The 24,897-nt window shown below is 37.4% G+C and overlaps 1 protein-coding gene across 10 annotated transcripts in view; it reads left to right on the forward strand.

The window, feature by feature from the left end:
- Window positions 1-24,897, forward strand: part of syngap1b (synaptic Ras GTPase activating protein 1b) — a 169,844-nt gene that overhangs the window by 90,047 nt on the left and 54,900 nt on the right. For 8 of the 10 annotated variants that reach the window (XM_044115812.1, XM_044115807.1, XM_044115805.1 and 5 more), the window contains one exon: window positions 23,026-23,117. In XM_044115812.1, coding sequence (XP_043971747.1) covers window positions 23,026-23,117 — 92 coding nt within the window. Of the gene's footprint in view, window positions 1-685; window positions 2,694-23,025; window positions 23,206-23,262; window positions 23,508-24,897 lie in introns of those variants that run through there. The other 2 variants (XM_044115816.1, XM_044115814.1) reach the window with 2 other exon arrangements.

A 24,897-nucleotide genomic window follows, 5' to 3' on the forward strand; every position in this document is an offset into this window, starting at 1 on the left:
AAATGATTTGGTTTAAAACTACATCTCTTCTAATTTATTATGACTATGTATCCCATTAAGCTAGGTGTAAGCTATTTAACAAACAAAAGTTTAGTAGCTTGACACAGTTCAGTTCACTAACCTGCGCTCTGTGACATCTGTATATAATTCCCTGTGAAAACTAAAAACTAATACAATAGTTATCTAAATTGTTGCCAAGGCTGCATGGTGGAAACCATTGTGCTTCATTTAGAAGCTGAAAGTAGAGTTACTTTAACTCTACTGTTTGATTGAAGAGGATGAGACAATATATAGCCGATCATTGTGTAATTATTGAAGACTATGATAATTATTGTTTCTTTGGTAAAAGTTCCTTAAAATTTGTTACCATAAAGACCAAAATGGTAAAACTCTTGAAGCTACCAAACCTACATCGCAGACAATACTGCATGTTAAACACAAAGAGGTGGGCTGAAACATTTACTAGATTTTAGTTCTTACATATGTTTGAATGAATGTGTCTGTTGGAAATATGGTCTTGCCTTTTCTGAGGATTTAAATAATGTGCTTGTATTCCTCCCACTCAGTTGCCCTTAGCCCTGAATTTCATGCTGCTCTTCCCATGCATGTGACAGCAGAAGGTGAGAGCTAACGAGTAATGATTAAGAGGCTGTGCAGAAAGGAGAGGGAAGGGAAGAGAGAGGTAGTGAGGTAAAAAAAAGGACGAGTATTTAAAATCACTCCAGGTCCCAGCAGGGATCCATGCAGCCCCACCCCTTCTGAACATCTCTCTCTCTTTAGCTTCTCTCTCTGTCTCTTTCTGCTGGAGATTCTCGGAGAGAAGGAGGGAAAAACGGAGAGGCGCAGGGCATTTTGTGCACTGCCGTCGCCACCGCCTCTCCAAACTGTCCTGCCATCCACCTGTGCAGGACAATCTCCATCCCTGCAGCAGTCGGGGGACACAGCTTTCTGGGCGGATTTCCTAAGGATGAGCTTTTTTAGAGAAAAGGAAGACGAGGGACTAAGTTGTGATCAGCATCTGCCCGTTTCTGGGATGCATCCACTTTGTTTTTAGACTTCCTTTCCGCCCGATCATATCTACTTCTCATTTCTGCAAAAGGTGGAATGTGTTGTACTTTTTTTCTGCACAAGGAGCCGAAGATCCCATCTTAATTGTTCTGATTGCTCGTTGGCTGCTTGTTGTGGAGGTGTGGAGCTCTCTGGTGCATTTCACACACGCTCTCATGCATGCACTGCATTTTCCCAGACATGCGCCTCCTTTCTCCGTAGCTTTCGATCACAGTTAAACTCCGTCGTCTCCACCCCCCTCATCCGTCTCTGGCCACTTCATCTCTGACATGCATAATAAGGCGGGAACGCACTAAGGAGACAAGCTCAGAAAAAAACATTCCCGTCTAAAAGATGAGAGAAATCGCCCTCAGTGGATCTCCTGTCGGACACCGGGATTACGTGCAGAGGGTCTGTCCGGAGGGCACGGGGGAGAGAGGACAGCAAGAGGCCGGGGAGGGGGCGCTCTCATCCCCACTGCGTTCCGCCGAGCCGCCGATGCTGCTGGCGCTCAGTCAGAAGCAGTCTGCTGGTGCTGGAGGGAGGCGGGGGGAGGATGAACACTGCCTCAGTGTGAAATTATAACAGTCAGCCCGCTTTGGGAGTGTTTGTTTCTCTGTCGTTTTACCTCTCACTAATTAATCTAAGAATGCGAGGTAACGAACAGTGGCCTACTTAAGAACTGTCACCCTGCGTACACTTTGCGGTTTGGCACTTTCGGGCCACATCAGTAGTAAATTTAGCACTTTAGAAAAGCACAGGCCCACAGTTGGGAGTTTACCTTTGCAGTGACAGGACATCCTTCCACCAACAGGTCACTCTGTTGGTGTGTTATGGTGTGTGTGTGTAAGTGTGTGTTAGTCTAATCGTTTATACTCAATAGGAAAAAAAACAACGTATAATCTTCTTATAGGAATGTTAAGTGAATCTGTGATTATTATATTGCGCCTAATTATATTTTGTATGTATTATTCAACCAAGGAAATGCCATCTTCTTCTTAATAAATATATGCTATAAAGGAATTTTATGGGATGTTTGTAGAGTATTGGATTTAAATATTCAAAACTCTTGAAGGAGCCCTGATTCTAGGTGCCTTTGTGTTAAATAATAAAATTTTTATCCATCTGCCTATTTGTCCATGAAAGATTTAAAGGTCATGGACTGATTTATTTATACATTTTGCACCTTCTGAAGCACTGAGCTTTTGTAGTGAAATTGCTTTTTCTTTGCTCTGCTTCACTTTAAGATCCACTGATTCCTCCGTTTTGTTCAGGCTGACTTTTTGAGCAATACTTTTTTCTCCGTGGAACTTTTTTCTATGGCCTTATAAACCCACCGGAGGATGTTTCAGCTGCTTCATCAGACCGGCCTGTGTTTCATAACACCTGTTGGCAGGTGCTGATTGCAGACACGCTCAGTTATTTATAAGACGTCTGTATCACTGTGCGCTTTCGGAGCTCAGAACAATCAGCAACACTTGACGGGATGTGAGACAATCTGCAGAACTGAACAAGTTCTGAGCTGATGAATAGAGACTCTGAGGCTGAAATCATCTTCTGCAAACAGAGGGGTCTCATGCAGTAAGCTGGAGGCTGTCTGTCTGTACACGTTTGGACAAAAAGCACAAGAGCCCCACCTGATCTAGGTAGGATATCTCCATCTGTCTTTGTTTGATTTTTCTTTCCATATTTTTTAATTTGCAGTTTTTATTTTGAAACTTCTTCTGTTTGATGCTCAGAAAAGAGCTGTTGAGTGCTAATTGAAGTCACTATTCTTATTTTCTGCATCATTCTGTTGAGATCCAGCTGAGGAACAAAAATATTTCATTGTTTTCCTGCTGCAGTTTCCTGATCAAACTAAAGCTCTGCATTACATTTAGTAAAGATTCCTAGTTGATTGCAGAACAGTCAAGTCAATATTTCCCTTAAAGAAAAACCTAAGCTGAAGCTCAGTAAACAGAAAATCAATGTTTTATCTTTAGAGGCTAAATTTTCTTTACTGTTGTTGTAAGGAATAATAGAAGTGGTAGGAAATGTAAAGAACACTAAATTATAGAACATTTATTCTGAGATTTAATTATCTTATTGGTTATCTTTTAGTATATTACTCTTATTTTCAATGGTATTCCTTTTTTATTGCGTCTATGTTGGATTTCCTGTTGTTTCAAAGGTTGTTGCCACTGTTAAACCTCCAAGTGTTGGTAGCCAAACTGGTTGATTTGGAAGTGATCAAATCCAGGTTCAAGGTAATCATCAGTCAACCTCTCTTAAGGTTTTAACTGTTATGAAGAAAAAGCAGCAGTTTGGAGAAAGAGAGCATAACAACATAGAAATGGCAGAAATAAATGCACTGCCAGAGCGGTAAACAAATAAACCAAAAGAAAAGTGAAAATAAGTTGGGGGAAAAAAAACAATGTTATCTGTTCAAAGTTGTTGATGGCTTTGGGGTTCTGGTTGTTGAGTCTGGATGGGATTTGTTTGGTGACATGGAGAGCTGCTGAGCATGATTTACCAGATTTTCTTCCGCAAGAAAGGATATTTATGCATCTGTTGTACAAAATTCAGTTTGTTTTCTGCCAGGCTGTCATAAGGTTTGAATTGTCAGCAATCCTTTGTATAACATGTATGGTCAAGTGTCTTCATCAGATATCTGCTCTGGTCAGTGGTAAGCTTTCATTTGGGCACCATGCAGAGGTCCCAGCCTTGGGTCATTTACTTCTTTTCCTCCCCTTCTCTCTTTGCCCTCTTCTTTAGACAAAAACGAATAGCCAGATATTTATGATGTGGAGTGGAGTTTTTCCAATTTCCACCTTAAGTTTCACATTTCTCCTGTATGGTTCAACTCAAAAGCAAACAAATGCATTCATGTGGAAAATACAAAAAACAAAAATGGTTCAAAAGCTTTGTAATGTAAATGCAAACTCTAGCCAATTTTTATTGTAATCCTTATAGACACCAACTTTCGACTTAAAGAAGTTAAGTCAACATCATGGTACTAAAAACACAACATACGTTCACCATACACAATGTCTGGTCATAATGTTATGCCTGATCAGGGTATGTTTACAATTGAAGATATTTTCCTTAACCTTCTCCTGACTGATACCTTTGCACAATGAGATCCTTTTGATCCTTTGTGACTTTTAAGGGATTGTGAGTTGGATGCAAATATTTAGAAGTTCCTGCTCAAAGCTGAACTTCAGTTAAGTTTAATCAGATTCACTTTGATGTTGAGGTGATTAAAAAACTTAATGCTGAAACTGAATCCAAAGATGTTTCAACAAGCTATTAGTTTTACCTTGTTTATTTTTTTTAATTTGCCCTCTTACAGAGTTGCTTCATTTCTCAAGTAAATTAAGATAAGTAGAATTTTATTTCTGTTTATTTCTCTTTTATTCTTATTTGGCCAAAAGTTTTCATTTTAATGCATTTTGCCCTTACCCTTTCTTTGTTACAACATTTTAATCATCTAATATTCACAGTGTAGGATCCAAAGTGAATGTTAATATTTTATTTGGTAAGGTTGCACAGGTATGTAGATTTTCTCAGGAGTGTGGTCGTACGTTATTTACCTGATACAGACGCACTCTTCACGTATTTTGATAATTTTCCTTTTTGCTTTATTTTTCAGTCCTGATCATAACTGACATGTGTTTTGATTGAAAGTTAAAGTTCATTGTCATAAGTTTTGAAAAAAATATGCAAGATGCAAAGGGGACTCATCATGGCTTATTTCAGACATGTCTGTACCAAAAGCACTCAGCCAGGAGTTGCTTTATTGTTGGATTTAAGTTGTTACACTCAGTGATATTTTAGAATAAAAAAGATTCCACCTGCAGTATGGAGCCAGGTAAATCAGATCAAACTATACCCGCTGACCTTTATTGGAAAAAAAAAATTTGAAGTTCAGCAACAAAGAAAAGAAGCTAGACAAAATTAGACCGTTCATTTCTCTATTTGAAAGTCGCAGGAGGTATGTTTGCTGAAAAACAATAAGACACTCACTCTTCACTTCCAGTGAAAGCACAAAAGACAAAAAGCAATCAGTGGGAAGCTGACTGACAGTTCTGCATGAAGCTGTGCTTCTTAAAAGTTACTCAGATCTCTAAAACACATTATTAAAGGAGGCAAGTAGCATCAAAATGGAACTATCCATAAATCCAATGATCTTACAATTTATTACTCACTTTTGTTCACCCTACACAAAAACATCTATTTTTCATTTCAGTAAAATCAGCAGTGAATTTTAGAGCTTTGTTTGTTGCAATGTTATGTTTTGTACATGGCATATCTCTGCAGAGTTTGCATCCTGAACTTGAGTTTGCTTGAGTTTTCCTCCCACACTCCATAGTCAGACATGTTTGGTTATTTAGGACTGTGCAGCCGATTCAGGGTGAAGAGCAGTTCTCAGTGAATCTTGATGATTTCAGGCAGCCTCTTCATTTAATTGCTTTGACTGATTTAATATTCGATAAAAGAGAAAATTAGACTTTCCACATGGATTAAGTTCTGAGACTGAAGTATAAGTTGCTTTTGATCAAATTATTGCCTCTTTTGTTCTCCACTCTGCAGCTGATTTGGCTTCACAAACCTTTCATTCATAAATACTGGGAAAATAAATCTGAACCATTCAGCAGGGAGTGATAGAATGACATTAAAACATAAAAAATTAGATTTATCTTTCAGAGACACCACCCAGTGGTAAAATGTTTTAGATTAATATTGCCAAGCCTTCCTGTTCCTCTCCAGAGTGCGCTCTGATGGATGCTGCTCTGCTGTACAGTAATTCATTGGTATTAGATGCAGTGGCACTTGTGAATTAAATTGGTTTTGTGTAATGTTCAGTTCCTTGACATTTTTTAACCACCTTATTATACTCATAAGAAAATTATTCGGCATAATTTTTAATCATGATGATCATGGCTGGATCATACTTACTTGTAGTGCCATTGACTGATATCTAGTGTTCTTGTGTTTTGTAGCCCTTCTTGACGGGAATTGCTGTAAAAGTTTAACGTGCATTTAATAATCTATAAGTCTGCAATGTAGGGGTAGGAGCTCCTCTGAGATTTATTTTCAAAATTGAAAAAAATGTATTTCCACACTCAGCTCCTTCAGACTAGCGGCAGCAGCAAATATTAAACACCTAGTGGAACCGCACATGTGCTGAGCTTGTCATACAAATTACTTCTTGGCCCATCACTCCTAAGGAACGGCTTGATGGAGGAGCATTTTTGTGAAAGCCACAAGTCAAAAAAAGTAGGAGCTTCTTAAAGAGACGGAAGCCAATTTCAAGGTGTTTAGATTTATTTTAAGCTATACTTTAGCTTATATATATTCAGCATTTTATAATAAATGGAGGTGACATATTTACTTGATTTTATTATATGAAATGGTACTATAGTCCTTGAAATACCACCAGTTTAACTACTACCCCATACTTCCTTTTTGGTCAAATGTAGTGTTTGGTCTAACTGAATTTTAAAGGCTCTATTATTGTTTTAGCTCTTTTTTCCTCTTTGATTAAATATTCAAAGTGCAGTATCACTCAGCACTCCTTTCAGCACTTGTTAGGAAATGGAAAAAACTTTTGGATGATGTGAAATGTGTTCGAGAAACAATGGAAAACCTCAATTTGCCTTGTATTCAAGCACTTAACGTGTCCTTCACGTTGATTTTAGTTTATTTTTATAGTGCCACTCTAAAAATCAACTGAATTGTTCCATTCACAAGAAAAGTACCCTTCAAGACACACCTTGTAAGACAAATTAATTTATTCCAGTCCAAAACAGTCAGATTTAACATAATAGATAAATGAGTAAAAAGTAGCTATTTAACCAACACATGTTCTCACTTTGCATCTCTGCCCTCTCATCCAAAACCAGACTCTAAAAGGCGACACAACTATTGTTTTCTGCCAAATAGTGCAGACTGGCTGGTCTGCATGGTGTCCAGTGCTCCAAGGTGCAGCATCCATCTGTTCTTTTCTGATAAAACAATCCAAGAGACAATCTAGGGTGTTTTAAAGGCACTGGGTGATGTTTGCTAATTGGTAAAAAAGATGCAGGCTTCTCTTTCCTGGCTGGGAGTGAGTCTCTGCCTGGAAAGAGGAGCAGAGGAATCTATTGGGTACACAAAACTTCAAAAGTTAACACATCTTGATATCTTGTTCTCAATTGATGGCAGAATGGAGCTGCCCAAAAAAATGCACGGATCTCGGTTTCATCCACAGTTCTGCAGGAATGGTTCAAGTCTCCCACTGTGAAAAAGATCTTGAGGCAAAAAGCTCTTGATAAATTGATGCATTTACACTCCAACATTCATATGTTATCATGAGATGTGGATCATTACAAGGAAATGAGATTCCTCTGAAAGATGGCTGGGCTTCGCCTTTGAAATAGGTTATATACTGTAGGAGTCATAGGCAGTAATTTCCCTGTTGGTAGTCATTCTTTGTCACTATCCAGCTAGTGATTGTGGACGAGGCCTCAGTTGAATTCTTTCTGAAATGTCTAAATGACAGCAAGGGACTAAAATTCTTGCTCCATAGACACCAAGTAGGATGTAGGTTCTTTACATAGAAATACTTTTTCCTTCACCCTCCATGAAGTGGTTCTATCATTTTAAGGGATCTATTAGGTAGAACCTAGAACCTAGAAGGAACAGTTTGCTTGTCAGAGTTTTGTGTCTGGTGTAGCATCATCAGTGTGATGTGCTTTATAACCAAATTGAAATCCCTAGCAAAGCGATCTTGACACTGCTAGCATCTCGGTACTAAAAACTACATATAATATTTATAGAGTCATTCTGCAGCTGTTTGTACTTTAGTTTGTGATATATTTAAGAAACAAAGTGATGTTAAGGTGTCAAGTTTTACTTGGAAATACATAGGGATGCACTGATCACTCCACTTTAGGTGCTCATATAGATATCTGAGTATCTGAGGTTTAGTTTTGACTGATACAGAGATGGGTGGAGTTCGAAACAGTGCAATCCTGGAAGAAACTTTGTTAGAGTTCTCTCCATCCAAATGCAATCTGTCGTGAACATGAGGTGTTTTCCAAATAAGAATGGACAAAAGTGTTTATGTATTCATAAGCAAAACTGGTAGAGTTGTAAAAGTGGTGTTTTTTTTAATGTATGTACTCAGATGTACGCTACAGTTCTCATATTTTTACTCTAAAAATTTCACAAAATCCCAATAAAAGCTGTTAGGTTTGTAATACAACTAAATAAGAACAAGTTACAGCATATTTACTCAATCCTGTCTACCAAGCTAATTGTTAAAACATAAAACATTAATACGCTGTTATCTTCCATTTTTTGTTCACATTCTGGCTCTGAAAATGTAGTCCATTTCTTTACTTTAGATGTCTACAAAGTTTAATTCAGCTTTTGTTTTCAGGTGACTTCAGATTTATTCATTATTTTTTATTCTTTCTTTATAAAGTAATCCATAACCCACCTTTATTTTCCCTTCCTGTCCCATAATAATATAATTTATCTGTCAGTGTATGATTGATTTTACTGTGTATTGCTCTATGTGTAAAAACACAGCAGTGGCTGCCTTGCATTTGTAGTCAGAGTTCATATATCAAAAGCAAACAGGGAGCCAAACAGCTTTCCATCATAACAAAGGCAAACATACAAAAAGCCCTGAGCATTTCAGCGCTATTAAGACACCCACTCCCTCTCCATCCTCCATCTCTGGCTCTTGTGCTGTCTCCATCCTACTCCCCCTTTGTCAGTCCGACTCCCAGCTCCTACCTCTTGTTACCACTCCCCCAGATGCACTTCCTCCTTTTCTCTGCCTCTCCTTTTTTTTCCTCTATTCAGCTGTCATCCTGTCTTCGTTCCATATAGTCCTCCTCTTGCACTGTCTCTTCTACTCCTACACGAGCACTTAGCACCACCACGTCCGCCCCCACGCACACACAGTTTCTTCCTCCTTTTTTTTTTTTAAACCAACCTCTTACTCATGTGTGTCTACATCCCTCCCCGCCTCCCACTCTTTTAACTCTGTCTCTCTTGCACTTCTCTCAGTAGGTCTGAGCTGGAAGCGATTGCCACCCACACATTCCCTCTTCAGCGCTCAGCCTGACATCAGATTTACATTCACAATGAACAAGAACAGCATCTCTCATGTTTCCTTGCACATGGCTGTACTTACAGTGTTTGAATGCCGTAGCGGCTTGCTGCCACATGAAAACAAATGTGTCTATTTTGTGTTTGACATGCAAGCTTTTGTTGCCTTTCTCTGGCGGCTGATAATCCCGTTTAGGTCTTGTTTCTAGCATTAAATTGAATTGTTATGGATGTTTAAATTGAGATTAATGAAAAGATAAAATCTGATTTATTTTCAAGGTGAAGAGCCGTTCTCCTGTGCATGACTAGAAAATTAGAAACACCCCATTTCAATGGAATAGCTTAGCTTAAATTCTAATACAACAGAAGAACCTGCTAACACATTGGTTGCTATTGTGACTCCCGCCTTTTCCTTTTTTTGTAGAGCAGAGATGGAGGGGCTGCTTTGCTACATGAGACTGCCAAACAAAAATATAAAACAAAACAAAGATTCTGTGAAAAAAATACATTTTCTTAAAAATTTCTTGAATTGTGATAGGCACAGTGTTGTAAATGCAAACAGTTGTTACTCTACACTATTGTACTTTTGAGGAAAAATTTAGAAAAATAAAACATTTATTAACATATTAATTTTATATTACAGCTTAAAATAGCAGCACTGAACCCTTTGCACACTCAGAGGGTTTAAGAGAAAATCAAAACTCCTTCACCAATGACAGAAACACAAAGTAGGATTTAACACAATCTCCTGAGTTTTGATGCAGAAATGATGCAGTGAAAAACGAAGGGCATAAAAGCAGTTTCACTAAAACGGGGAAATTTTCAATTTCAAAATCTAATGTGTGTGTCATTATAATATGCCTTTACATTTAAATACATTGAAAGAACTTATCATTTTTCTGGTATTGTAATATTTTATTAAGCTTGCCTTGCAGCATTTTGGTTAACCTCATTTTCAAACTGCTTCATAAATCAATTTAATTGAATATTCAGTTGGAATAATAACAGTAAACCTTAAAATGGCTTATTTACAGTTGAAACTAGATAATTACATACACTGAATAATAAGACATATACACACTTCTTCTCATTGTCTGAAGTTGTCAGACCAAACTTCTCTTGTTTTATCTTAGAATTACCAAAATTATTTCTATTTGCTAAAATATCAGAAAACCTTGAGAACAATTTTTCTAATTCTTTAAGTGAATTTTGAATTCCTCAAAATCAAAATTTGCATACATTTGGTCAGTGTGACGGATAACTGTGTCTTAACTATATGAGACGGGTGAACCCTTGAATCCCTCCTTTTCTTTCTTGACATTTTCGCTTTGTGCTCTTTGTGATTGTCTTGGTTTGAATTTTATCAATCCGTTTCATTATTTCTTTTGCCAGGTTGATGTTGAAATTTAGAAATATTCTTCTTAGATCTGCTTTTGACACACACACACATATATATATATATATATAGTCATCAGCATAGAATGAGACAAGTTAAAAAAATTTACTTCTGTTTTAAAATGGACAATTTATTCAACTGACTTTATAGTTTAAAGCTATACACATTTACCAAACAAAATATGAAGCAAATTGTTACAATTTCCCCTTTTTTTCTACATTATATTATTTCTGATTCTGTTAATTTGTTTTTGGATATTTTCAAATTTTCTGTCTTTGTTTGAATCTGTATGCCTCGAGGTTTCGTCATTTCGTAACTGTTATACCTGAATTTAGCCAGTATGGGACAATAAAGAGTTATTCTATTCTATTCTATTCTATTATATTCTAACAAACCACAGTAAAGGGACATTACACCCACACATCCACATTGGTGGAGGAAGATGACACTCATTTTGGATCTTTTGGTTGCTTGCATAATTCCAAATTTTTAACAGAAAAATGCTTATTTTTTATTAGTTTTATTGATTTTTATTTTAGATGAAGCAAACTGTACGTTTTCGCCCTGTAAATCGGCAATGGGATTTGAGGATTAGTGACAATGTCATCGGTTCTTCCTCTTAATGCAGGAGATCATTTAAAAGAAGAAGAAGAAGAAGAATGATGTCTGTATTATGAAAAATCCCCCCCGTTCTTTCCAGGGGCCATTTAATCTCCTGCCATCTGCTGAAAGATACTGCTTCAAGAAAAAAACAGAACGTGCAACAACTCCTCTCTTGAATGCTCTCCATCGGCCAAGATAAAGTGCACTATTATTACATCCTTGATTACTTTGTAAAGAACTATTTTTATGACACTGTTCCTGAAATTATGATGTTTATAAGTAAGGGAACGGATTTCAAACAATGTTCTTAGCGTTTCACACCACCCGTAATTTAGTAACATTTCGCTTAGCAGTGGAAACTGCTGCATTAGTGGGCTATGGCTGGTAATTATAATACAGGACCAGGAACATATGAACGGCCTTCAAGATGTCAAATTAAGCCTGTCTAATTTACAAGGTAAATTAGGGAGAAATGGGGCTATTCTTAGTGCAATCAGTCTCAGACAGAGAAAAGTTGATTCAGAGAAAATTGGCTTTAAAAACTGAAGAACTAGCTGACCCAGAGGCACTAGTCATTAAGTTGATTAGCACCACATCCTGCTTTCACCTCATGCTCCTCAGTGAACTAAGTTTCTTCGCTATGCTTTGTGAAGTAACTTCATTAATGTGAACAGTCTGTGCCTTTTCTGCAGCTGGGAAGCTCAGCTGTGAGCATCCTGTCCTACATATTTCTCAGATTTTTCCATCAAAAGAGTTTACAATAAGCAATATTGTATTTTTATAGAACAGGGCTTGGATTGAAAGCAAGCTTCAGAGGTCAGATGATTTTTATATATATCTGCAGATATATATATATATCTATAGATATAGATATATATTATTTAAACTGGAACTACGTTAAGAATAAATGTTGAGATTGTACAAACCTCTCTTCACTCTGGTTTGTTTGAAAGGTTTTCCAATTTTCCATGGAATTTATGTCCTAGCAAATCCATCCTTAGGCAAAAAAAAAAAAAATCTAAACCAACAAAAAAAAAACCAAGAGATTCATCTCATTCTCTAAAGGACAAAGTTTGCATGATAAATGTTAAAGTTCAAGAAAGGACAACTGGAAAAGGACTGAACAATTACAGGTTTTTTGGAAAGGTTGCAGGAAGGATGAACCTTATTTATCATATCTTGTAGCAGCCCAGCAAATAAGTGTATTAGTTATATGTGCTTAAACTCCTGGAATGCCATATTTATCCATACTATGCTGTAGTGGTGCAGTTATGCAAGCAAAAGGAGCCGTAACCACGTATAGAGCGCATAAACTGCACCAGAAATGTTTATATTCTTCAGTATGGTTATATTTCTGTATTAAAAATAATTTTTATACTGACTTGAAGTAATTGAAAAATATGTCTGTGTGAAATGATTTTTGTTATTCTAGAAGATATAAAATTTTATTGAACTCTACTTGTACATTTTTGGGGAGGATTTCTAATCAAGATCTTTACTTTACAGCCAATTAAATGTCAAAAAACACAATAGTTTGAAGTATTATCGAAACATAATCCGTCATTCCAAATCCAAATGAAGTAATTGCTTGTTTTTAGTTTTTCAGAGTGACGTTTATTGTGTCTGCTTATAAACCTAATTCAAGCTTTATAGCGATAACAAAAGAGCTTTGTTGTTCTTTATACATCAAGATCTGAATTCCTAAACTTGGCCTTCTCTCAAAAACAAGTGGAACGTTTTGGGATTGTGATTTCAAAAAACATGAACAAGCGACTTAAACGACGCTGTTCCGGTGCATGGGTGATTTATTGAGCGGCTAAATAAAAGAGGCAGGTGGGTCTATTCCACATGACCCCAGTCTGGCAGAATCACAACCCCCCATGACATGATAATGCCTCCGCCTGCATTTTTCTGCTCTGCCTTTCAAGCCTTTACATCATCCATAAGCACTACTTATGTAAGAGTTTTAAAATTAGGCCCAACAAGAAAATGAACGTAATTCTCCTCATGCATCCTCATCATCTGTCAATGATTCTGAGTGTCATTAGCTCTGACTGAAGAGATCAAAGGATTTATTGATTATTTAGCTGATATCCCTCAATCAGATCTCACTGTTCAGCTGAATCTATTCATTTATGTATGTTTTTCTGCTGCTGTAGTTTCTAAAACCCTTAATGTTTCGGGCGATTTTATGTTTTGGACATACTGTGCGTCTGAAAATAAAATGCAAGGTGCTTCAGGAAAAAGGGGAGAAAAAAAAATGTTTCCATGGCAACAGAATACAGATCCAGAGTAAGGATCAAAAAGAGAGTGAGTGAAAAATAGATTCCAACGAGTCTATTTAGAGTTTTTCATCATCATTATTATTCTGATGTCTTTTTAAAAATAAATCCTAATGGCTTTGATTAAATCAGACGGCCATTAACGCCTGAATTTATTTATTGGATGAGGCTGAAATGACAAAGCTTAGCATGCATGCTTTGGTTTGAATTTTGTCTCAGGCTAGCACCCTCTGCTGACCTCATCCATCTAAAATCTATCAGGAGGCTTTGGAAAAAGACTACAGAGCAAATGATTTTTATACTGAGCCTGAATGAGTTTTCACACAAGATGCCACCTACTGTTTTCCTCTCTCTGCATATAGAACGGGGTACTTAGACTGTATTATCTTCATAAAAGTGAATTGTTGTCCGTATTCACCCTGAATTGTAAATTTTTATTTAAATTTAAAATGCCTGCATGGATTTATACAATATGTGGAGGGTTTGTCTGAATTATAGAGGAGCACTGTCTTTTCTGCCGTTATTTGCAAAATAATTACAAAAAACTGATATTACCGATGTAAGGGAGGCCTATATGTGAGAAGAGGTTGTATTAAAGTTCTTTATGAGGTGCTGCAAAAAAGACTAGAAAACACTCAGCAAACACACTAAAAAGTCTTGCTTCACTGAAGGTTTGCACATCTTTTGTACAAACAAAACGGGTACAAAACATTTATTCTTTGTCTAATCCACAAAGCTGCCACAGAACATTTGCACCTGAAAACGCACTCGTGAGCAAGAGGCTTCATTTTGTATCAATGTAGTTTTCGCACATTATATAAGCAAAGCAAACCATGTGTTTGTATGTTTATAGAACTTATAACCAGGTTGAAAAGTGTTGTAGTCCCAAAGACAAGTGTTGTTTGCAGCACACAGTCAACATGGAACATTTTGTAAAAACCGGTGGTTCTGCTTGGCCACACTGGGGTGAAGCTTCCTCAATCAGTTTTGCTTTGACACTTTGAATATTGAATCAAGCACATCACATTAAAACTACTGTTCTAGATTTATTTACACAAGTTTCCAATACTGCACACTAAATCTACAGTGCAAACAAAATTCAGTATATACTGTAGATGTACATGATTTTTAAGGGTAACGAGACACAAAAATGATTTGCTTTAAGCCTACAGTTAGGTATGTTTTGGTGCTTTTTCAGTTTGTTCTAATCAAGAGAAGCAAATAACAAGTAGACACTACAGAAAAGCTTTTGTTTGATTTATTTAATTTGATAAAGGATAAGTGGGGATAGCGGATGGACGGACAGATAATAAAACCAGTTGGATGTGCTCAATGTTGTTTAGGAAATCTTTGCAGATATGTGGGAATTAAATTACAGTTTACTATTTAGATGGTTCAGTGTCCGAGATGTACATGAATGCACCATAAAAGCACAACTGTTGGGAAACCCATTCAGTTCAGAGGGGAGCTTCATGAGTGTGTTGTCCCATTCAATATGCTGTGCACCATTTTGGACCATTTGAATGCTGCAGACTGCTGGATCTGGACAGTAGCTGATTTTTCACCATCAGCCCTGATGCTAGTATTGAGCATCAAAGCTAATGGCTAATTATTTGTTTCTGCGTATGACATGCTGTATCTTATTTTTGTTTCAGGTGAATGAAATCTGTTGGGCACAGAGAGAGCTGCAGATCTTATTGCTGTTTGGTCCAGAGCAGATCTCAGCAGAGTGACAGAGATCCTCTTTGTGTTTTCTGTCCATTTGCTTTGGCAGGACAACTTTTAATTGTGGTATTGATTTGTAAAGTTCAGTGTTGGTCAACTTCAGTCTGCCTTGTGTGGCTACTTACATTCATAACAGACAGATTACTGTTCCCCATTCAGAGTTGTCTCTTTCTCTGCCAAACCATGAAAATGTTTTAGTGGAACATAACAGGTCTTAAGGTTATATCCGGACAAAATGTCAACACTGCTCAACCTGTGGTGATAGAAATGAAATGTTGAGTTTCTGGTTCAGTAGCTCACAGCTGCATTGGTGCTAAACTCAATGTTTAGTAAGGCAGTTTATGCCCTAGAAATAGTGGTCATTGTGGAGATTTGTTGGCTAGAGATCATTTTTGATAATTAGAGTAACAATGTTTCCCATAAAAATGTAAAATTAATGTATCTATCTTGGGCATTTGTTTGTTTCTGCTTACGACATTTGCTGTAACTTATTTTTAGTTCAGATTATTTTGATATCATTAAAACTACTTTTTATAATTTCTTTACTCTGCAGCAGCTGTAATTATTGCAGCACCACCCTTTGTTTTATAGAATAGTAGTAAAAAAATAGAGCGGCAATAATTGTGATAATTGATATGATCGTCTCATTTCTTAGGTCCCAAATGAAGTCGTTCCCTCAGTAATACGTTGTGCAGAGATTGATCTAAGCAAATGCTGTGGCTGTAATGGAAAGTCTGGATATATGAAATAATGAAAGTCGCAATAATCTATTTGCCAAAACATTCTGGTGTCAAATATGATGCCATCAGTCTGATTGAGCTGGAGACAGAGAGAAGGCTTTGTCTGCTGTAATGAGAATGTCCCTAAAGTTATGATAAACTAAATGGTCAAGGAGAAACTGAGCTGAAAGACAAAGCTTTAGATTTCCTTATTAATTACATTTCATTTTTAATTACATTTCATCATAGCCATGCAATAATAACTGAAAGAACAATATCCTGGGTAATGACGAGTTTAGCCTCAGAAATTGGCTGAGTAGCTCCATTTCCTGGGATGATTCCAGAGCATAAAGAGGCACTAAACCAACATTTTTCATTTTGTGTTGCTGAAATGTTCATGCATGTTGAATTGAAGGCCACATTTGCTGTTATGTGATCTTAACATAATTTTTAACATCAATGCTGTCATTACAGAAGTGTTACTCCAAGTCCCAGCTGTCATACAACCTCAAGCCATCAGAGAACTTTTGCTTATTTTAACTTTTATTACCTTTAATGGGGATGTTTAGGATATGACTGGTAAAATTACACTTCTGTAAACCATTTTTCTGTGTTTTATATGCTACAAAAAGAAAATGTTAGCATAAAATGTTGTTGTGTCTCTCATCTGTGATGTATGGAGAAACATAACATTTAACCCTGGAAGTGTGTGGAAGTTTGTGCAGATGGTAACGGGGAACAATGACAACCAGCAGGACTTAAAGCAAACAAACATTTCAGCCCCAATAAAACCCTTCACTGGAGGATGTAATAAGACACAAGCTCACTGATGTTCTTTTATAATTACCCTCAGGCTTAGGATAGCACACTTCTTGTTTTTATGATCTCACTTTCTGAAGATGAACCACAGAAATGGTTCAAACTGTGGTTTATTTGGGATGGGGGGGTGCAACATTTTCACAGTGTGTTCTTCACCTTATTACACTAAGATGTGAGAACCATATGTTTCTCTCAGTGCTTCTTCGTGGGGTTTTTAATTGACATTAGCTATGATGTGTACATGCTGCTGGCACAACCTTTAGCGGTATTTATTAACACTTCCAGTAAAGTACTAGACTCTGATTATTACTGCAGGGCAACTATAGAAAAAGTTCAAATGAATCCTTACCATGTGTCATTCACACTCTTTAAAATAAACTGTGTATTTGCTTTTAAAAAACTTTTCTAAAGGTTTTACCATGGCTTTATAATCAGCTTGTGTCCTTGACTTTAACTGGGCCGTTGGAGCACGTCACTATTTTCCTGTTTTTAGTCCTTGTGTCCTGATATTGGTGCATGTCTGATGTCTGGCAACTTTTTATATAACAACTCTGGAGACCGAAGAACGCTGTCAGCAGGTTTAATGACATTCAAAAGGGTGAAACTGAAAACAGGACAAACAATGAATACAGAACCCTTTTATACTGAATTTCTGCTGAATAACATCGTAAGTACATCTATTGGTATGAACATGCACTACTGACACCGTCTTGAACTACCTTGCAAATCGCAGGTAATTTGCATAACAAAAAGAATACTTTTACAGTCAAATAGCACATTAGTGGGCTGTGTCTAACACAAAATAATGTTACAAAACTATTCCTTTAGTACATACAGGCAACACAACTTTAAGCGAAAGATAGATGCAGTCATTTTCTTGAACAGGTGCTGAAGCCATCACTGTTTGACTTGATGGTTACTGCTGTTCAATAAAGTTTTGATCCAGATAAAAAATAGTTGCAAAGTTGCAACATCTGAAAACAACATTTGAAGGCAGACTTTCCCCCTTTTTTGTCCTACCTGCATGAAATTAGTTTCTGGAAGCATATCATTTGAAACTTCATAACAGAATACTTCCTTCCCTGTTTAGGATCATAGACTTGCTGTTTGGGCCAAACTTCAGAATTGCATTTAACTCTAAAATACTTCAGTATTCAGAGTAGTTAAAGATTTATTCAGGGGCTGCAAGGTGCCATGGTCAGCTGTCTGTAAAATTAGCCCAACTCATCATCCCTCCATCACCGTGCTTGACAGTTTGGATGAGGTGTTGATATGCTAATTTTGGTCTTCAGCAAACATGCCAGTGTGCATTATGGCCCGACATCTGTACTTTGATAATCTGTCCTGAGGACATCAATCCAGAAGGTTTGTGGTTTTTCCAGATGGAACTTTATGACTCTTTGCCGTGTTGATTTTAAACAGAAGAAAGTTGCTGTGCTATACTATTTACTTGTTGGGATTTTTTTTCACTATGCTGTGATTAGATTTAACATTTAGTGTGCAAACACATAATTTTATGGTAATTTGCCCGGGGGGGGACACTGGGACCTGCACTCTTACCAAGACTTTGCCTTAGCTGTCTTGTTCTGTAAAACCCATTTTACTTTGTGGAAAGAAAACTGAAATACCCATAAATAAATAAATAAATATTATAAATAACTTTGTAGCAATGTTTACTGTAATTTTAACAGCACTACTACAATTGAGTATCCAAATAAAGAAATTATGCTTTTGTTTTCTTTTTCTTTTTTAATTTGCAATAACCACCTATTTTTGGTCGAGAGAAGTCGGTTTGGATGCGTAGTCAGAACCAAGAGTGTTGGGATGGAGACGTGATGCGATTCACTGGCACAGACTTCTTTCATAATTTCATAATTATAATTTACAACCATTGTTTACATCCAGATTTACTGTTTGGCTTTTCCTTGTGGAGAATAATGTCAAATGTAAAACTCGGTTGAAACTCGTTCAGACTGCAGATGCTTTGAAAACTATCAGTTTGTCTTTTAGCCACCTTGAAAAGGATACAAATGTTTTTGGATGTCTAAAGAGAGAGATCTGTTGCAAAATGTAATTGAGAAGCTCTTTCCTTGATATATAACTCATTTAAGACAAATTGTAAGAGTAGTTATGTATTTTATTGGAACCTCCAGCAGTATGACAGCAGAAACTTTCCCCTGAAATATTGTACTTTTTAAAGGATGATTCTTGTATTCTGCATTTCCACTGGCGGTTTGGGTGGGCGAAACATAGTGCTTGTCATCATTTGTTGCACATTTTTAAAGAGGAAAGTCAAGATTATTGATCGTATTTTAATGTAAAGACCTGCTTTATATCTGATGTATTTAAATGTAATGTGTATTTTACAGAATTTTGCTTCACTTGCCAGTTATCCGACATACAGGTGGCAATTTACTGCTAGGCTCTGAACTTGGATAAAGAGGCATTGGCACAGTTACTGCAAACTCTGTCATGGTAGATTTTTTTTTTTTCCCCGTGTTTGCGTGGGTTGCAGAAAATGTTAGAACTGCAGACAGAGAGAGACCAGCAGGCTCTCAGTGAAAAGATTGCCATTTGGACAGGTAAATGAAAGGCAGAGAAGGGAGAGGGCCGAGAGGATAAATGAGGACTACAGATAAAGGTAAGCATGGAGAAAATGGAGGGCTCTTCAGTCCGAACATATCTCAGCGGGAGGGAACCAGATGAAAACAAGAAGAGGGCAGAAAAAGGGAAAGAAATTGTTGGGGAAGAGAGTCCGAGGAGGAGAGAGAGATCAAGGGCTGAGGAGAGGTAGAAGGATGAATGCACTGTTTGAATTATGTAAAATACCTGCGTGGGAGAGAGGAGGTGTGTGTTTGAACATCATGACGGAAAAGCAGAGAGAGAGCAACAGAGCAATGAGATGGATGGTGTGATTTAGATGAGAAATTAGATCTAGAATCTGAAATGTAAGAATAGGAACAAACAAATGTAACCAACCTGTGTGTGGGATTGATCTTTGGGATAAAAACTGCAAAATCCTGCAGATGTGGAGAGATGAAGAGGGCTTTGATTCTTTCCTGCTGGATTCAGGAGACTGGAAATGATTATTCAACCGGGGCTGTTAGCATGCCACCGTGTGTTTATTAGACAAGACAGCGGTTTGTTCATATGTGGGGGAATGTGCCGCGACACGCTGGTTGCTTTTTATAACTGTTCATATTTAAGATGCTCTGGCAAAAGCTACAATCATTTGTGGGACACTTTTTTTTTTTTAGCGGGCAGGGAATTTGTCAGTTTATTTGTTTTTTTTCTAACAGCTGTTGGACAAATTTACATGGAAATTTGCAAAAAGATATTTCTGCTTCCAAATGATGAACATTAACATTTCCATTATCCAGTGCAAACTAGCAGATGGCTTCCAGTCAGTGAATCATAATGACTGGATTTTCCTTTATTGCTCACATTTGACCACATTTGCAAAGCTGATGACATTCTCAGCAGTCTATGTCTTATTTTTTGTTCGTCTCACAATATGACTACTTTAGAGCATTATTAAAAAAAATGGTAAACAGATCTTATAGACTATTATTGGATTATAATTATGCCAGCGGCAACAAACACATTTGTCCGTTCTAAAAGCGATGCTTACATAACTAAACGATGACTATGTACTGTCAATATAAGCATTCCCTCAGGAGAAATTAGCTAAAACCAATAAGAACCAATTGTTCTTTGTTTTTGACAAGTTAAATGCACTTTTGTCTTATTTCAGCGCATACGTTCATGGGTTAATAAGGACCCACTGTTGCCAACTTGACGACTTTTAGCCACGTTTCAGACAGAAAAAACAGTATCGGTCAGGATTTTTAAAGGTCAGTGTTCGGCCAGGAAACTGCAATCGTAACTTTAAGCAAATCAAACCTTTGAATATTAACTTATTCCAAGCTGTTTTGCCATGCTGTTTTCTGATATCTGCTTCCATTCAAATTATGCTGGATCAAGTTGTCCATGCTGTGAAAAAGTATGCTGCAAGTTTGAGTTTCAAAAATGGAAAGTAAAATAATCAAAGTGAATCATGAGAAAAAGATGAATATAAATAGTTGCACTGAATGTACTTTGTGACATCAAAACAATATGAAACTAACTCAAATATGCTCTAATCATATCTTAAATGATTGTAACGTCATATTTATTTATAAAATGTGTGTTATGGAAATGTAGTGGCGGTGCTGCCTTGCAGAAAGAAGGTCCTGGGTTTGAACTCCGACCTTTTTCTCAGTTTCTCTCCAGCTACCACATGATAGCTTGTCCTGTTTTTCTCTTGCAATAAAATGGTGACTTGTCCAGTGTGTAGCCCCCCCCCCACACACACACACACACACTCTGTGATCCCACATGGATCGTAGAAATGAGATTAAAAAAAGATCCGTTCAACTGACTTCCTTTTATGCTTCATCAGAAAACCCATGCTGGTGATAAACATATAATTTGTGGATACTTTCCAGCACAGTCAAAACACTCAAGTGAGGTAAAAATATAGCAGCTGTGAATTTGAGACTCCAACAATGTCGACGGTCATCTTAGTCATTTATTATTTATGCCAGAAACTCTTTCCATGCCGTTTTCTTTCAGTCACTTTGGTTTTGCATATCCAAAAATGAGATATCAGAATACCAGAACCAAATTTTAAGACTTAAATTTACTCACAAGAGAGGCTGCAGTTTGAGCTTGCATACAGAGAATGAAGGATCTAAGACTAAAGTTGTATTAACCCTGAACCAAACATTGTCCCTGCTGTATTTCTTATTTTGCTCGGAGGTGGAACAGTTTCTTTTGTCCTTTTCACTTATAAAATGGTAAAATTATCTGCCTGCAGAACCAGTACTTTTTCATCAATATTAAGTAATTATCGACTTAAAACAAGATCTTAAATCTTGCTGAAAACTTACTTATAAATTCATGTTGTCTCATTTCAAGTGTACTAAGTTATTTTCACTGGAAAGTAGAACAAAAGTACTTGACAAGATTTTTTATTTTTTGCAGTTTATTAGAAGTATAATGATTAAGATGAACACAAAAATTTGTGATGGTTTATGAAAACTTTCTTATAATGCATTACTAAATGATATTACATTATCATTTCTAAAAAACATGCTAATGGTTATTTTGGGATAATCTGTGTTAAATGTAATAATGTTATTACATATGCAGCAAATAGTATTTCAAAATGTAATCAAGGATTTTATTGTGTTTTGTGTTGATTATTACATAATGTGATTTAATTATGATTTATTACATTATTATATTATGGCATTACAAAGTTTTTGGAGGTTTGAGTTGGCCAAGACAAGCAAGTGGTGTGATTTTTAAACTTGACGCATCTTTTGGTGCAGTATTCTCTGAAAATGAATCTTCATAGAGGGATTATATAAATGCAGGTGGATATTTAACATGCACATTCTGGAGGTACACAAGGGTGGAGGCAGTGCAGTTTGGGTGTGTATTCTCACTTCCAGTTCAAACACATAAAGTTAATCCCTCTGTTTTGATCTTAATTTGGTTTCCATTACATTCCTCTATCCTACAGTTTCCTTTCATAACGTATATAATACCAGGGGGTTTGGCTTCTATGGCACAAAAAATACCTAAACACCGTCAGAAGGTTGAGTTTTAACTTGTCCCTTAGACATGGAGACCAGTAGAGCTATTTCTCATTCTTTGCTGTGACACATTGACTGGTTGTCATACGAGTCACTTATCTTCAGGAAACTGATATTCAGCGCTGACTTTTCATTGACCTTCCCTGTATTCTGTGGACTGAGGATCGAGGCTGGTGCAGTGATGAAGTTACAGCTATTAAAAATTCACCAAGATTTGGACAGAAGGTCATTGGTTGGCTGTGGGTTTCTGTGTTTGTTCTCCAACCACAGATTGACACGTTATCTCCCGGCTGTCGGACAGCACAGTGCATTATGTTGTGACTACCTGAGGAAGTCGATGAGTGCTTCGTTTGTTTGATGATCCGTTTTGTTCATGCATCCTGCTTTTCCTCCTCACAAAGCACAGAATGTTAACGTTCGCCTTATCAGACGTTCAGACAGGAAATCTATCACTCTGCAAGTCCAGCACCTACTCCGTCAGTGTGAGATGGATGTAGGTGTGTGGAAGTTTGACCTTTTATGGTTTTTTCTTCATTTGCCTCACCTTTGCACTGTTCAGCGCTCATTTGCAGGTGGACATGCGCTCCTGTAGGTGTTTGTTTTCACACCGCCTCTGGTTTTCCGCCATGTTTGCGGTGCATATTTAGCACCCTGTCCTGTCTACGCCAGACGTGGTCTTACCTGCGGATCTCTGCTTCTTCTTGCAGATCACCGTGCCCGGAGGAAGAGCATAGCCACTGGGAAGCAACCCAGCATGGAGGTCCCTCCCACTGCCCCCCTTCAACCCTTCCGACAATCCGTGAGTAACCCTCCCTATCCTCGGCCTCGCTCGCTGCCTCCGTCCCTCTCGCTCTCCCTCCTCCTTCCTCCCGCTTTCGGCCCATCTCAAACATGTGGCAGACGGGTCAGTGGCACCCCGCCTCACCCCTTCCCTCTGTCCCTGGCCGTCTCCCCCTCCCTCACCTTTTGCCCACCGGCGCAGCCGCAGAAAAAGGGCTCCAAGAAAGGGTTGGCCACGCCCCCGTTGCCCCGCTCGCTGCCCCTCTCTCCCTCCCTATCCTTCACCCTGCCTCACTCACCTGCTGCCTCCTCCTCCCCTCCCTTCTTGTACTGGGGAGGAGACTGGAGGGCTGCCGGTTCGAGTCCAGTGGCGGGAGGAACGTTTATTGAACCGCTGCCCCCTGTTGAGGTATGTGACACTGAGGTACAGGCTGTTTTCATTGCTAAGGCAATTAAAGATCTTTTAAAGATATTATTATACACTGGGGAAAATATTTTGAGAGTAATTTACCATGTGTATGAAATATTTAAACCATTTTTCCAGGATGCTATTTTTTCACATTTTATTTTAAAATTATATTTAGATGATTGCACTTGCCCCACACTGTGGATAGAAATGCTGTAGCTAACATCCATTATTTGCGCTACCCTTATTTCAAAACAGGCTGCTTTTTGTTGTTTTTTTTAGATTAAATTTGAAAAAATAAAACGTGAAAAATAGCAACACTTCAAAATAAAAATGGTTGGAAAATAAAATCAATACATCAAAATTAAATATTGCTGGAAAACACACCTTAAAGCATGTTGATTTTGAAAAACATAACACCATTTCATCAAATCTTCATTGTAGGAATATCATGTAAGTCTGTCTTATATTTACAAAGAAACAAAATTACATGTGGCTGGTTAGCTCAGTTGGTCGGAGTGTGGTGCTCATAAATCCAAGGTCATGGGTTCAATCCCCAAACTGGCCAATTGAAACATAAAGTTGTTCATTAAATCAACTCTTCAAAGTAGAAGGAGGTTTTAAATTAAACCACAATTCATGTTCATTTTGAAAAACTTTGGAATTTCACTGCTTTTGTCAAGATCATGTAAGTTTTTCTTACATTGATGAAAACTCAACATTATGTGTGGCTGGTTAGCTCAGCTGGTCAGAGTAGGGTGCTTGTAATACCAAGGTCATGGGTTCAATCCCCACACTGGCCAACAGAAATATAAAGTCTTCAGGAAATCAATCCTTTATAATAGCAGGAGGCTGTATATTAAACCATTATGCACATTGATTGAAAATGTTAAACTATTGCAGGCACATTGTAAATTACTCGTAAAAATTTGTTTTGATTCAGAATTTGCAGGATGATGTTTGCCATCCTTTTCCTTTAAACAGTTAAAGTTGAGCTCAGCTAACCAGATTATTGATTTTAAATTCTTTATTCTTTTGTCCCAAGCTTCTGTAGAAATATTGAATGAGCTTTACGTCTTTTCTTTAGTAGTCACATTTTGTCTATGCTGTTTGAATGCGTTACTTCTACTTTTAATGGAAAACCAGTTTCTGGTGAATCCAGGTCTTTCTGGGAATATCTTGGCGGCCACACACAAAACAGTGCAGAGTTTTCTAATTGTGTCTTCAAACTGGAATTGTGTACTTCTGTCCCACCACCAGCAACAGAAATAGCTCACTAGACGTGTTTTTGCAATGTATTAACATCCGGGTTTCTACTGAATGAATGTGTTCATGTTAATCTGTATTCAGATTAAAACATAATCTGCTCTGTGATGATGCTTCTGTAATAAAA

Source organism: Gambusia affinis, linkage group LG05, assembly GCF_019740435.1.
Source record: "Gambusia affinis linkage group LG05, SWU_Gaff_1.0, whole genome shotgun sequence".
Classification (NCBI taxonomy): Eukaryota; Metazoa; Chordata; class Actinopteri; order Cyprinodontiformes; family Poeciliidae; genus Gambusia; species Gambusia affinis.